Below are 14,285 nucleotides of genomic sequence, written 5' to 3' on the forward strand. Positions count from 1 at the left end.
AGGAACAAACAAAGTATAACAGAAACCTCCAGCAAGACTATCGCACTACAGAAGCTGATGGTGGTGGTGATGATGATGCTCAATACTACTGCGGGGACGGTCGGCACGGATGTGGGTCGTATAGTTCATCTCGAATTATGGAAACTTTTTCGCTCTAGGTTAAGCTGCAGACAATACACCTTTTCTATTATGCACACATTCTCATCAAGTCCGCCCGGACGAAATTATCCTCCCTAAGCCTCCTCTCGGTCCATGTCATCTCTGTTCCTCTTCTTCCCCCGTCCGCCCCGACCCTTCGTATCCTTATCCTGCAAGTCCCGCATGGCCATAGCCGCTTGTCGCTGTGCCTCGTTCACTCGGTCGCTGAACACCATAACCTCGTCCTTCTCCGGCTTGTACTCGTCCAGCTTCTTGTTCAGGACGCCCTCGATCCGTAGCCATACCTCGACTTCATACTGAGTGACAAAGGAAATGGCAATACCGCTCTTGCCGGCACGAGCCGTTCGACCCACACGGTGGATGTAGGTCTTGCTGTCCTGGGGCAGATCGTAGTTGAGAACGAAGTCAACGGCGGGAATATCCAAACCACGCGCCGCAACGTCCGTGGCCAGCAGGAGATTGCGCGACCGGGCGCGGAACTTGCTCAAAGACGCCAAACGAGCGCTCTGCGAAAGTTGACCGTGGATAGGGATAGCGCCAAAGCCGAGGTTGCGCAGCAGGAAGGCCAGGCGCTGAGTTTCGTGCACAGTGCGTGTGAAGATAATGCCGAGTTGTCCCGCGCGCTCGTTCAGCAGGTGGACCAGGTAGACGTCTTTGAACTTGTGTGGAATGAACATGTAGGACTGGGAGAGATTCGTGGCGGTCTGGTTCTTGGCGGAGACGGAAACGCGAACGGGATCGGACAGTGATGCCCTTTGGAGGGATTCGACCTTGTTGGACATGGTCGCGGAGAACAGGTAGGTCTTTCTGCGCGGCAAGAGGCGGAGAAGCTTGTCGAGGATAGGACCAAAGTCTAGGTCGAGAAGTCGATCGGCCTCATCCAGCACCAAGTACTTGAGATTCTTCAGCGAGAAGCCCTTCGTGTTTTCCAAGTGATCCAACAGACGTCCCGGCGTCGCCACGATGACATGCGGTTTCTTGCCCAGCGCCATCGCTTGCGACACCATGTCCATACCACCGATCAGAAGTGTACATCGCACGGATATCAGGGACCCCAGGGCTTCCACGGTTTGCGCGATCTGCTGCGCCAGTTCTCGAGTGGGTGCGACGATAAGGGAGTGCAGTGTTTGAGGTTTGTCCATCAGTGCTTGCAGGATCGGGAGCACAAATGCGGCCGTTTTACCACTTCCCGTCTCAGCGAGACCGATCAAATCTCGTCCTTCTAAAGCGATGGGGATACAACGGGCCTGAATGGGAGTGGGCTTCTTGAAGCCTAACGAGTCGCAGGCCTCACACAGGGAGTCAATGACTCCCAACTCTTGGAATGTTTCTGCAAGCTTCGTGGTTGACTCGAGTTCGGTGTCGGCGACCGGGGTCGCATCCGCCTCTGGTGAGGCATCTTTGGCAGTTTTGCCCATTTTGGGTACTGAGCTGTGCTTTCTGAGGGAGATGAGGGACCTAGAGGAAATTAGAGGACAGCGGATGGTTGAGCGAAGGGTCGCGGCTCATGAAGCTCCGGGGTGTTGTCCTGCGTAAACCCGGGAGGATTTCCAAAAAATTCCATGTGAGCGGCGGAACAACTGTTGATCCGCAGGGCCGATAGCTTATCAGTGGGGGTCTTATCAAGTATTCTGCCACCGCCTGGCTGATCAGGCAGAAGGCCTTGACAGCTGGGCGGTGAGAGGGCGATCACCCACTGCTTCGGCTTCTTTTCCTATCTATCGCACATACACAATAGTGAGAAACATCACACAGGGACATCTCACGCTCTGTCAAGCTTAAACCACCGTTCATTCCGCTCATTGCCCACATGATATGACAATCGCGCATGATCTTGATCCTCAGTAATAGTCACAGAAACCCCGCGCGGCCCCGGAGGATCATTTGCAGGTTTGCTTGCAAATTCCTCTGTATCCCCACACGGCGGCACCGAACTAGTCATAGACTCCACTTTCATGATCTCGGTAGCGATACGAGCAGTTAGATTCGAATCCCATGGTCCTTCACGATGCGGCCAGGATCGTAGCGCTTCAATCGCCTGTTCGCGAACTCTATAACTCCGACATCCGGTGGCTATGAAGAAGAGCGGCGGAATGACGCCCATGTCCATGCAAACACTAGGTCGGTCAGGAAGCTTGTCGGTGACCTCCTCAACACAAGCCAGAAGATGCTCGAATCTAGGAGTATAAGTGTCCAGCAGGGGGTCATTGCTGTCCAGTAGACAGGTCTCGAGATTCAACGATGCCGTTGTCTGATGGAGGTGAATGACATCTGCACCGCGTTGCTCTTTCGCGCTCAGCTCGTAATATTGTGTGGCACGAGGTGGTCGAAGGTCTGAGCGAACTCGTTCACTTCTGCGCGGCGTCTGATCTGCTCTTGGTAGAGAGACTCGTACTGTATCGCGACCTGTTCATGTGACAGGGCCTGTGCGGAATTTATAAACTTGAAAACCGGTTCAAGAATGTGGTTGAGTGCTTCGCGCGCACCAGAAATGTTCCGAATGTGCGTGTACAATCTAGTTGCGACGTCGCGATAGCCTGCATGGCATCGCCTTCTATAAGTGAACTTGTCTCCCCAAACTGGGCAGACTGAATGTCCAAGTGGCCGAACGCAACGATCAGGTCTCGCTCTACCGGGGGCGCACGCGCACGCGCACGCGCACGCGACTCATCTGTCACCATCACGCCAAGCTCTTTAAGAATTTGGATTCCATTATGAAGATGCCCGAAAGCCTTGTCATACTGACCTCGCAGCCATTCCAAGAGCACAAAGACCAAGCAGCATAGCAAGGTGACATCCCGCAGCCGAGGGTCGTGGGATGCTCAGCTGGTATGGAGAAGCGAGAACGAGCGCATTGACTGCTCCAATGCGAATCGATGCCAGGAATTGCCCAGGTCTTCCTTGGATAACGGCATTCCTTGACTCTCAGAGTTCTGGTGGAACGCACTCAGAGCAACAATGGCGTGATAGACGGCGGGTTCCTCGTGACCCATTTGAAGGATTAATTGCTGCCACAGGGCAAAGTCGAAGAAGCCCACCATGGCGGGTATGGTGCGAAGGTGGAAGAACGAGAAACACCGTTGTTCATCTCGGTTCATCGTCCGGTGCACTCCCCCGGCCAGGCCTGGCACGATCTTGAATTTGGTTTGAATCGGCGTATTGGTCTTGCTTGCTCGGGGTAAATGATGCTGGTCATATCCATCGCAGCGTCGACCGGTGGATGTGCAGTTGTTACACGCTCCAGATGCTTCGTCGCAGTTCTTGTGCCGGGCTCTATTGGTGGTATATAAGAAGTCGAGTTGAATAGTCCATGTGGGGGAATACATGACGCAGACTCACCGACAAGTGCGACAGCCTGTGACTGATCTCTTACCTCCAGCTCTTCGTCGTGGCACGAGGCCGGAGGTATTGCTAGTACTCTCACTCATATGAAGCAGAGTCGACTAGCCAGCGGAAACAGGAGCACGAATGATTAATGGTGGCAGCCTAGGCCTGTGAGGGAGAAAAGGAATTTGAGGCATGGAGGGGTGTGTCAAGATGAGGCGGAGTCTAGCGGATGCTGCATAAGTTACTGCAGTAGGGCTTACGGCCTTTCGCCTTTGATCTACTCCACATTTGTTGACACTTCAGCACCAATTTGATTCCTCAAAGAGAGGTAATGAGAACTACTTTGAAATGACTCTAAGATTCTTCCCCTGCTGCCTACATGCCCCAGGGCCGCTTCGTCCTCATCGTCCACATGACTACACCACTAAGCATTCAATGCATTCCTTGCACGCAGTTTCTGACACCCAAACTGCTCGAGCACGTTCTTGCGAATCTTGCCACTCCCCAACAGAGGGAAATCCCTGGGTAGATCATCATCGCCAAGCCAGAAGACCCGAGTCGGAGCCTTATGGTAACTCAGAGTGCTGCGGACCCAGATAGCCAGCTCCTCATGAGATGGTCGTTCTGTTCCTGGTTCCTGCTGCAGAAAAGCCGCAACCACCTGGCCCAGGTAGTCGTCCGGTAGTCCAACCACACAAGCCCCTTGCACGGAGGGGTGTTCGCTCAACCGATCCTCAATTTCAGTCGGATATAGGTTCTCTCCTCCTGTTGCCCGATTAGCATTACCGGACACCCAATTCGGTGATGGGGCTTCTACCTCGGATGATAATGTCTTTGATGCGACCGGTGATACAACATCCCCCCTCGCAGTCGAAAATTGCTTCATCACCCGTCCGCATCCACAGTGTACCGTTCTCGTCATGAGCCATGGCCGCACGCGTCTTCTCTTCGTTCTTGAAATATCCCTTCTGTACAAGGTAGCCCGAGACACAGAGCTCGCCGCGTTGTCCGACTGTCACGATATCGCCCCTGCTGTCAACGACCTTTGCGCTCGTGTGAGGCAAAATCACCAGGGCGCGAGGCATTCGGGTCGCATCAGCGATCTCTGGCTTGGACATGAAGACACCACCCGATGTCTCGGTCATTCCTGCATGAATCATGAATGAGCAACTGACGACCTGGTCACAGAACGTGGACCTACCATATCCGAGTGTAAACCCCTCGAGATCAAATTCGTGCTTGATCTGAAGCCACAGTGCCTCCGAAGGAGCGCTACCTCCTATGAGACCAGTCCGGAGCCGGATTGAACTTTTCATGGACTGCACGTGCCTGTGGCGAAGGACCGCAGCGAACATGGTCGGAACGCCGTGCATTCCAGTGCACTTTTCTGCGGAGAGGCAATCATGGGTGCGAGACGCACTGAAGCTTGGTGCTGGGAGTACTATGCAGGCTCCATGGACGACACATGTCATGAGCCCCAGTATCAGGCCCCCGGAATGGAACAGGGGCAGTGGATTGCAGATGATACTTTCTTTAGTCAGGGCCATGTGATTCCCTGCCAGGAAGCCATTGTTGATGATGTTCCTAATCAAGTCATTACAATCATGCTCGAAAGTGAACAATAAACCTCGATTCACGGTCAAGGGACAGTGGTCTACTCACGCGTGTGTCAACATAGCCACCTTGGGGACGCCGGTGGTGCCGCTCGTCAGGAGAAAGCTGCATACTGTGTCATCACCAACCCCATCCTCAAGCTGACTGAGCCGCGACGGGCTCACTGCATCTCCACAGGCGAGAAATGATTCCCAGGAAGTCAAGTAGCTGCCATCCGGATGATCGTCATGAACCAACACAATGCGCTTCATTGATGGCACATCGATAGCCAGTGACTTATTGGAGTCTTTGAGGCAGTCCAGAAAGGCACGAGAGCCTCTATTTCCCAGACTACTTGAGATGAACAGGGTAGAGCATTCTGCGACGGGCTGTTAGTATCCCTCCCGGCCACTACACCTGTCATCACGCACCGGTGGTCCGCAACACATTACGCGCTTCATTCGGGGTATACGTTCCGTGAAGCAAGACTGCTACCGCCCCGATCCTGACAACCGCAAAGAAGATCTCCACGTAGACTTCGCAGTTTCCGATGAAGATGGCAATCCGATCGCAGCGTTGAACCCCGCTGGCTACAAGGGCTCGCGCCGTCTGCTTTGTCCTAATTTCGAGATCGTGGTAGCTTAATCGCGCACCGGACTGGAATGCAACAACCGCTTCGCGGGAGCTGACTCGGTCGGCCTGTTCGCTAAGAAGCTGGCCGATTGTCAAGAGCTTCAGAGGGGGATGGGATGGTCCGTGGACGACTGACTTTGGCGCAGCGGTTGAAGTCATGGTGTAGAAATGCTATTGCGGTTGGTTATTTGAGTGTGATGGGGGGAGACTTAGAGAAGGAGACTCTGATCCTAGCGATCGGGATGTTGACCAGTGCGAACTGCGTGACGAGCGCGGGGAGCTCCATTGGGTGCACCACCGCAACCGGATTCTCATATACATAAGGTACAGTAATTTCCCGTGACTGGATATGGCATTGAGCAAGAAGAGAAGGCGGGCTCTTCTGCTGCGGGCGTCGTGAGTGGTACTGCAGCGAGGTTCTTGCGCGGATACTGTGGCCTGCCATGATTTCTCTCGCACCTCGGCTTGACTTGGAAGACGCGTCTCAAGGATTCATCTACAGGTGCGACCTCGAGATTAAACCTATTGGCTCCACGCTAGGATGTGATGCAAGCTGATCGGCATTGAACTGTTTCCTCTTCGAGTTTAGGAGCAATCCCCAACAATTCGACCTCACGATCCGTGGCCGGAAGATTAATGTCTTGGTGCAAGTGGCTCGTGCTGGAGCGTGCAGTGACACTCTAACCTGCATTTTGGTGGGTCTTTTGAGCTGTAATACTACAGAAGATGGACACACTTCCAGATCGGGTCTGGAAGCGTGGTACGTACGACGTGAAGCCCGCGGTCATGTTGTCACCTGCCTGTTCGTCCAACATCGCAATCTCCAGGCAACCTCTCTACAGCCTTGCTCACCAGAGCCAGCCGGTTGAACGGAAACAAGGAATATCCGGAGCAAATGGATGATATAACGGACTGAGTGGGGTTATATTCAGTTTGCTAACATGGCTGCTAACAATACCATGCCTTGGTGACTGTTGCCGTTGTAGCGTTGTCGAATATGGACCCGGAGCACCACGACCTTATTATATCGATATCTCCAAAAGGGTTTGAAATCCCCTACACCCAAGTCTTTCGGACTCAAACTCCACTACAGATAGTTGATGAGGTTCTTTCATCCCTAAAGATAGTTCATTTACTCATCTCCGGTTCCAAACTTGTCCTCTGTCGTGCATCCAGTCGGAGGATTGCCCTCAAAGATATCCATCATGAAAGCTCGCGCCCCCGGCAAACCAGGCGGAATGGTAGGCGTATGAAGAGTCTTGTGCACCCGCAGGTATCGAACTGGAATCCCTGCATCACACCACGTCTGCACCAGGGCATCGTGCTCCTCAATACCCACCGCGACCTCATCGTCCGTCCCCTTCCAGACAAACAATGGAAATTCTGGCATCCCGTGCCGTCCGAGCACCCCGATCTCGTTGAGTAATTCCAGGTTATCACTAATATAGCCTCGTCCGTTGTCAAACCAGTCCGATATATTCCTGAATGCAAGCTGGATAGTGTAACCATAGGCGATCTTATAGAAGTCGGCCACGCATTCTTTCCGTGCAAGTTCAAGAAACGGTCGATACTTGGGGATGAGATGCTCGTCCACGTACGTTCTAAACTCGGGGTAGGCATTGCCAATTCCGACCAGAGTCCCGGCAGCTAATCCCGAGCTAAGGGTCTTTTCCACGGCGATGAAGACCTCGGAGATGTTGACCGGCATACCGCCGATCGCGGCCCCGGCGATGTGGACTTCCGGCGCATAGGTACTGCGATATTCGCCTGCCCATTCCGCAGCCAAGGCCCCTTGTGAGTATCCCTGCATTGTGATCGTTGCATTCGCCGACAGGCCGGTAATGTGTGTCGAGCGGAGCACGGCGCGCATGGAGTCTAGCACTCCATATGCTGTCGTGGGGCCAGAGGCGAACGCAGCGTCCACTTGCAAATAGTCGGGAACCACCAGCGGAATCCCCTTCTCCAAATATGGAAGCATCCCGACCGTCAACTCGATGATGGCTTCGCTCGCGTTTGTAGAGGCGCCGAACTGCAGCCCGTAGGATGGGCCGCAATCATTGTTGGCTGAGTCGTATCCGGTCTGGAAGGAAATGAAACGATCCAATTTGGCCTCGAACGGGATCAGGACCGTCGTCACTGCATAGTTGGGCAGGCCGCGCGCATTGGTGGTCCGGTAAAGCAACTGATATCCCGCGGCAAGGCCTTTGGGGATCAAAAGAGCCGAGCCGATCGTCACTTGGCGGGATTTGAGGATGGAACCCGGAGGTTGCGATCGCCAGCTGCCAGCGTCAGGAGTATAGAATGAATCGCTATTTGGCGCGAGCGGCTTGTTGTACCCACGGGGCAAGGTGATAGCCCCTGTGATGGGGGTAACAACCCACAAAAGGGCTATCAGGTAGAGCAGGTGGTCCACGATAGGCATTTTTAGTATGGGCAACCCCCGAGCACCCAACAATAATTGCGCAGAGCCAGTCAAGGATGACAATATGCTCGTCTTATAGGTGCTTCCTGCTTGGACTCTGCCTGCATCGAGCCTTCCCGATCACCTTTGCTTTGGGGCCCGGCACCTGCTTTCTTGCTCATATGTTGTCTTCGTGCATCTTCCGACTTCTAGGTGCCACCGTGACATCCATGATCGCGGTGTCCTTTAACCCTATTTGACAACACAGGACGCCTGCCAGTCCCTTTTTCCTGCTGCAAATGTGGCTGTGGCTGGCTTTTCGCGGACCTTTTTGCGGACTTAGGACTCTGTGATCAAATAGGAACTCGATGATGTATGACAAGGCAACTACGAACAAATCCCAGGTAACCTCGCTCGTAGCTGGTGTACCCTCTTCAATTTTAGCTGAAGCGGACAATCTTGACTCCGGGGGAAACAGCAAAGAAGGGGCTTTTCAGAACAGTCTTCGGGATGTGATCGGTTCTAAAGTCTCTCACCAGACCCGCCCTATCGCGCTATAAGCGACTTTGTTCTCTGACAATGCTGAGCCGCACTCATAGTAGGTCCATGTCGGGTCTTGAGTTGAGCGTACACCCGCCTCTTCACTGTTTGAACCCTCCTGTCAAGACTCGGATTGAGGTAGGTTCAAATGGAAGATCCTGGCTAAACGTGCAGCAGACCACGGACGTTGTCTTACACCAGGCTCGCTTGGGGCCCAGCCATCCACTGCAACACCGAGGCCTTTCCGGACCTGGAACGCGAGGGCCTTGAGTGGTTGTGACCACTGTATTAGTTTCTGGGGAAGTCGTGGACGCATGCGATGTGGTACGGATGTGAGACGCCTACACTATTCTCGAACATTCAAAGTGCAGCGTTGCAAAAAGGCACAGTAAGGAGTGAATGCTCACAAGGTACTCGAAATATAAGTCCCCCACATTCCCGATGACGGACCCTCTGTTTTACAGGATGTCGGCAACAAGTGGAGTATCCATCCGGTTTGCATCTGATATAGATGATGCCAGCCACTTCTCCACGATAGTCACCCCCCACTGATGAGGATCTCGGACTCAAACAAAATGCTTCAATGGGGAGGCGAAGCATTTGCCTCTCGCTTCCCCCACTCCGAGCCGTAAAGCCGAAAATCCGAGGGCTAAAGCCGAGACTAACTGCCGTCGTTGGCTTGGCTGCTGCCTTCTGCCTCAGGCCGCAAGGCTTTGCATACAGATCACCTAGACCTCTCTCTTGCTTCCCATGAGCGCAAACCGCAAGTTGCTGCACTAAGAGGGGCTATAGATCAACTCTGAGTCTAATGCATGGCTTAAACCCTGCGTTCAACCCCGTCGCTGTTCTGGATATGCCCATCGAGTACTAGATACTCATTATATCCTAACCCCGAGCCTCGGCGCAGACAAACGCAGATGACGCCACCGGCAGCGGATGTGAGCCGATGGCGGGCCTCAGTCTCGGAGATGGCCAGGATAGGCAAGCGACCAATAGACCGAGCCCGGACGATCAGATAAGGAGAAGCTCTCCGCGTGCCCACCCCGGCTCAGTCTTCTCCCGCCTATATATTTGGAGCCTGCGTACGGCGTGCTTGCTTTTTGCTCATGTTCTTCCTGCTTGGAAACTCAAGAAACTCTTGGATCGCGACTCTACTCTCAACTCTGACTATAACGCTGATTCTGTCGTCTCTGGACCTCAAGATCTCCAACACTTGGAACACACAACAGGACACAATGGCCGCCTCGACACTAAAGAACGTTATTGTGGTTGGCGGGTCCTACGTTGGAAGGGTATTCCTCCTCAATAGCCTGTCAACATTAGACGAACTGAAAGCTGACCGTAATAGGGCGCTGCGGAGGAACTAGCGCGGGTAGTACCCAGCACGCACCGAGTAGGTCCAAGCCCCATCGCGGCGGTTTGTTGACATACTAACCCAGCTACAGGTGCTGTTGATTGAACCTCACAGCCACTTCCACCATCTCTTCGCCTTCGTAAGTATCAACAGATATACACGCACTCCCCCCCCCCACACACACCAGACTAACCCGCAGTAGCCCCGTTTCGCCGTTGTCCCCGGCCACGAACACAAAGCATTCATTCCCTACACCCGCCTCTTCGCGTCCTCCCCCAACTCGACCCAACACGCTGTCGTGCAGGCTCGCGTCCTCTCTATTCAACCCGAATATGTCAATCTCGACCGCGCCTGGCAGGGCCAGAGTCAGATCCCTTACGAGTATCTCGTTGTCGCGACGGGCACGCGCCTCGCCGAACCCGCCGCGATGCGTGACGAAGACAAAGTCTCCTCCGTACAGTACCTGCAGAAGCACCAAGCGGACGTGAAGCAAGCGAAATCCGTGGTCATTGTCGGTGGTGGTGCCGTGGGCGTGCAGATGGCGACCGACATGAAGGAGCTGTACCCGGAGAAGGAGATCACGGTGGTGCAGTCGCGCGACCAACTCATGCCCCAATTCCACCGGGGGCTCCACGAGATCGTCAAGAAGCGCTTTGACGAGCTGGGTATTAAGTATGTGATACCTGTCATCAAAACCTCCACCTTCCATCTCTAACCCTTCTGCAGAACCATTACTGGCGCCCGCCTCGTGGTCCCCGAATCAGGCTTCCCGAACAACGGCACCCCCTACACCGTCCAGCTCAACAACGGCACTGAACTGACCACCGACTTCGTCATCCTGGCCACCGGTCAGAAGCCCAACAACGACCTGATCCGCTCGCTCCCCGCCTCGTCGCCGGACTCCCTCATCAACCCGGCCAACGGCTTCATCCGCATCCGCCCGACCCTGCAGTTCCAGGACCCGCAGTACCGCAACCTGTTCGCGGTGGGTGACATCGCCGACACGGGACTGCGCAAGGCCGCCCGCCCCGGCGGCCCCCAGGCTGCCGCGGTGGCGCACAACATCCAGGCGATGATCGAGGGGAAGACGCCCGAGGAGGTGTACCCGCCGTTCCCGATGGCAATCCACATCACGCTCGGCTTGGTGAGTTTATTCACCCCTTGGTATTCTGGGGATGTATATGCTAATACGAAGGGTGTCAGAAATATAACATCGTGTTCCGTAACCCAAATCTCGCGGAGGGCAAGACGGAGCCCGAGATCAAGGAGTCCTGGGAGTAAGTTTATCTCTGTGTGTGCGTCAGGGCCTAGCTAACACTGTGTGCAGTTCAAAGGAAGACATGGGTGTAGACCGGTGGTGGAATCGCCTGGGGTTCCAGGAGAGTGCCCCGTCTCAGTACCATTTGTAGATTTTGCTGGTGAGGAGGATATAGATTCTGTTAAGCAGTAGTATAGAGAGGCTATGATACCAATTGATTGTTCTTGATTTTGATGGGGCTGGCCGCGATTGCTGTAGATTGGTTTCATTGAAAAGGGCGCACATGTGACAACATACTAGAGTTTAAAACAAGAACGCTATCAAACCCCACCCATACATCGAAAGATCCCCAAGGAGAAGAGAATCCACGTCACGCTCAGTCGAATTTGTCCGGGAGAACCCCCTCGTGACATCCCGGCGACCGCCACTCAGGCACACAGCCCCCCGTGAGCACGCTGTACGCCTGACCCGGGGGGCAGCGCGTCCGTTGAAATTTTCCCAAGTCGCAGATGTGGTAGACGGCGCATTCGTTGGGGTCCGGACGGGTGGAGCCTTCGTAACAGAATGGCTCGGCGGCGGCGGTGTCGAGGAGGAGGGAAGCCAAGAAGACCGTTAGGGCTTGGTGGAGGAGGCGCATTTTGAGCGGGAGCTGAGAAGTAGGGATACCGCTTGCGATCTGCGGTTTGTATTAGTCACTCTTTCTAAGTTTGCTGGCACAGTGTGGATATATATAAGTAACACGCATATACTCACTGAGTAGGTACCAAATGTGCGGGCTTTGGTCAAAGAGTCCAGTCACCCGGCTAGCAGCATCCCAGCGCATGGGACGACGGACCTATTGGTATTTATGGTCATGGTGTCTGGTATGGGGAAGAGAGGGGTTTGGTTCCTCTGGAATTCGATATCATGCCGCGTGTGGGGCGCGGTGCCTGGATGGGGAAGGCGAAGAGTGTCTAAGCTACGGACGGGACTAGACTTGACCTTTGGGGGGGTGAAGTAGGTCCAGTACTGGGCTCTATGATGCAGGTTGCCCCTTTTGTGGAGGGATGGTTCATTGCAGGATGAGAGGATTTGATTTACCACCAGTGACAATCAGTGGTGGTGCTATTGGGTCTGGATGCAATTCGGCGCTTCGTGGCTGCGAAGACGATGAAGTGAGAGACGATTGTTCCAATAAAGGAGATGCAAAGGGTGCAGCTTGGTAGCTTAGCATAGCGCGAGGAATGTATCGCTGCAGGGACCAAGGGGTAAGACGCGTGAGGGTCGATCCTGCGACGGGAGCTAGAATGGGGCCTCCGGGGTAGTGTAGGTCAAGTTTCCGTTCCATCACAGTCAACATCTGAAGTCTGTCAGGCATTGAGAGAGGTGTATTACTTGGGTAAAACGTTTCATATTCCGAACCAACCTCGAGAGTCGAGAGTTAAGTTCCTGAGAAAGGACGATGCGATGACGACAAATGGAACAGTGCTTGGCGCTGCACTGGAAGGCGGGCGGAGCGTGGACGAAGCGGTGAGGCTCTGCCGCTTTGGCTATAGACCGTTTTCCAGACCGCCTGGACCGGCAGAACGCTACCGACCTCGCAGCAAAAACCGCGGGTTTAAGCGGACTTTAGAGGTAACAGTCCAGAAAAATTGGATTGCGAAACTGTTCAGTTTGGGCGGTGGCAGAAAAGGGCCGCTGGCCGCCCCCCACTCCAAATAGATTTCCATGACGTCGGCCTTGGGTAAGGGAGCCCAAGGGTTTGCTCGGTGCTGAAACAACCAGTTCTACTACTAGCTAGTCATTAATCTCTAGCATATACAAGAGACCGTATGAGTGGACGATTCACAAGAGACCGGAGACCGGATCACTAAGCGTCTAGTATGACTTGAGACCAGCAGATCGGATCTACAGTGCTACAGTGCCTCCGAAACTCAATTCCGATAGCGGCCTGTCACATACAGCTTTCAACATGCTGTCTCTCGCACGGCAATTATGAGTTTTGATCATTGCAGTCATATGCACTTACAATATGCACCCATACTGAGTGACTACTGCATATTGAACTCGACCAGAGCACGGCTAGTAGATCGCCCCCTTCCCGAAACAAGCACCTCCCGTCGATCCGAAGTTCTAGAATTTCCACCCACCAACCCTGATCAACGCTTCGATCGCTTCGATCGGGCGATGGGCGATGGGCGAATCGACCCATACACACTCCCATGCACAGGGGTCGACCCAAGATTCCGCCCTGCATAGATTACCTACCCTGCTCGTCATGTCTCCGCAATGAAGTCAATTTGACCTTGACTTCCCCAAAGACTGGGTGAACGATGAAAGAATGACGATGCGGGGTTGGTGACGCGCTCTGACATCAAACGCAGCTGAGTGTGCATTCGAAGGTATAAGTATACCATGGTTGTTTCGAAATCATGTAACATTTATTCGTTTCCAACTCAAACCAAATTTCATATCTCAAAAACTATATTCTCCCTTCTCCACAACAATTTATCAAAATGTCCTCCGCTGAAGACAGAGTCAACGCCATGCGTGGCTACAAGGCGTGAGTCATATTCTTAACCCACAAAAAACACGAGGGCCGTCTCTGACGATCAAGCAGCACCACCAACAACCCCCGAGTCTCCGATGAGGCCAAGCAGAACGCCCAGTCCATGCTCGACCAGCTTGGTGGCTCGCAGCCCTCGGACGAGTTGCACGACCTCCGTGGTGACAACCAGAAGGACCCTAACCGCGTCGCGGGTGGACTCAAAGCGTACGCTCCCATCCTCTCCTTCCTCATGTTGGCTGTCGGGATAGATCCACTGACTTTTTCCACAGCGCGCAGAACAACCCCGGTGTGTCGCAGCAGGGCAAGGAGGCCGCCGCGCAGAAACTGAACCAGATGGGCGGTCCGGATGAGTAAGGGCCTTTCTTCGATCGTGATATGATTAATGTATTATGTATGATTGATGTTGTATTATTATGATGGAATATATTTTGACTCTTTTTGGCACGTCATTGGCCTATATGTACATTTCCAG

At 53.8% G+C, this 14,285-nt stretch overlaps 7 protein-coding genes across 7 annotated transcripts; 2 read left to right on the top strand and 5 right to left on the bottom strand.

Annotated features, from left to right (window-relative positions):
- Positions 1–112: 112 nt before the first annotated feature.
- rrp3 (RNA-dependent ATPase RRP3) lies at positions 113–1,678 on the bottom strand. Its single transcript, XM_025636335.1, has one exon. The coding sequence runs from the start codon at positions 1,575–1,577 to the stop codon at positions 234–236; it is 1,344 nt and encodes a 447-aa protein (XP_025487265.1). The 5' UTR covers positions 1,578–1,678; the 3' UTR covers positions 113–233.
- A 229-nt stretch (positions 1,679–1,907) lies between these two features.
- On the bottom strand, positions 1,908–3,701 carry BO82DRAFT_386876 (uncharacterized protein). Its single transcript, XM_025638268.1, has 4 exons — positions 3,083–3,701; positions 2,646–2,980; positions 2,167–2,458; positions 1,908–2,119 (listed from the first exon to the last, which is right to left on the bottom strand). The coding sequence occupies exons 1-4, from the start codon at positions 3,483–3,485 to the stop codon at positions 2,094–2,096; spliced, it is 1,056 nt and encodes a 351-aa protein (XP_025487266.1). The 5' UTR covers positions 3,486–3,701; the 3' UTR covers positions 1,908–2,093.
- A 141-nt stretch (positions 3,702–3,842) lies between these two features.
- Positions 3,843–5,871, bottom strand: BO82DRAFT_424638 (putative long-chain-fatty-acid-CoA ligase; the record flags this gene model as incomplete). The annotated part of the gene is made up of 5 exons (XM_025640297.1): positions 3,843–4,251; positions 4,304–4,633; positions 4,688–5,070; positions 5,149–5,458; positions 5,511–5,871. The coding sequence occupies 5 exons, from the start codon at positions 5,869–5,871 to the stop codon at positions 3,911–3,913; spliced, it is 1,725 nt and encodes a 574-aa protein (XP_025487267.1). The 3' UTR covers positions 3,843–3,910.
- A 973-nt stretch (positions 5,872–6,844) lies between these two features.
- On the bottom strand, positions 6,845–8,134 carry BO82DRAFT_358594 (putative lipase 8 precursor; the record flags this gene model as incomplete). The annotated part of the gene is made up of 1 exon (XM_025636336.1): positions 6,845–8,134. One exon carries the CDS (start codon positions 8,132–8,134, stop codon positions 6,845–6,847), a length of 1,290 nt encoding a protein of 429 aa, XP_025487268.1.
- Positions 8,135–9,781: 1,647 nt separating this feature from the next.
- On the top strand, positions 9,782–11,474 carry BO82DRAFT_320536 (amid-like NADH oxidoreductase). The gene is made up of 7 exons (XM_025632710.1): positions 9,782–9,945; positions 10,002–10,046; positions 10,099–10,146; positions 10,210–10,679; positions 10,734–11,151; positions 11,211–11,284; positions 11,335–11,474. The coding sequence occupies exons 1-7, from the start codon at positions 9,889–9,891 to the stop codon at positions 11,414–11,416; spliced, it is 1,194 nt and encodes a 397-aa protein (XP_025487269.1). The 5' UTR covers positions 9,782–9,888; the 3' UTR covers positions 11,417–11,474.
- A 49-nt stretch (positions 11,475–11,523) lies between these two features.
- On the bottom strand, positions 11,524–12,049 carry BO82DRAFT_358595 (chitin binding peritrophin-A domain-containing protein). Its single transcript, XM_025636337.1, has 2 exons — positions 12,019–12,049; positions 11,524–11,941 (listed from the first exon to the last, which is right to left on the bottom strand). Exon 2 carries the CDS (start codon positions 11,900–11,902, stop codon positions 11,642–11,644), a length of 261 nt encoding a protein of 86 aa, XP_025487270.1. The 5' UTR covers positions 11,903–11,941; positions 12,019–12,049; the 3' UTR covers positions 11,524–11,641.
- A 1,674-nt stretch (positions 12,050–13,723) lies between these two features.
- Positions 13,724–14,283, top strand: BO82DRAFT_345786 (Con-6 family protein). Its single transcript, XM_025633717.1, has 3 exons — positions 13,724–13,807; positions 13,865–14,017; positions 14,083–14,283. Exons 1-3 carry the CDS (start codon positions 13,761–13,763, stop codon positions 14,165–14,167), a joined length of 285 nt encoding a protein of 94 aa, XP_025487271.1. The 5' UTR covers positions 13,724–13,760; the 3' UTR covers positions 14,168–14,283.
- The last annotated feature ends 2 nt before the right edge of the window (positions 14,284–14,285 follow it).

The sequence above is a fragment of the Aspergillus uvarum genome (assembly GCF_003184745.1).
Source record: "Aspergillus uvarum CBS 121591 unplaced genomic scaffold BO82scaffold_73, whole genome shotgun sequence".
Lineage (NCBI taxonomy): Eukaryota > Fungi > Ascomycota > Eurotiomycetes > Eurotiales > Aspergillaceae > Aspergillus > Aspergillus uvarum.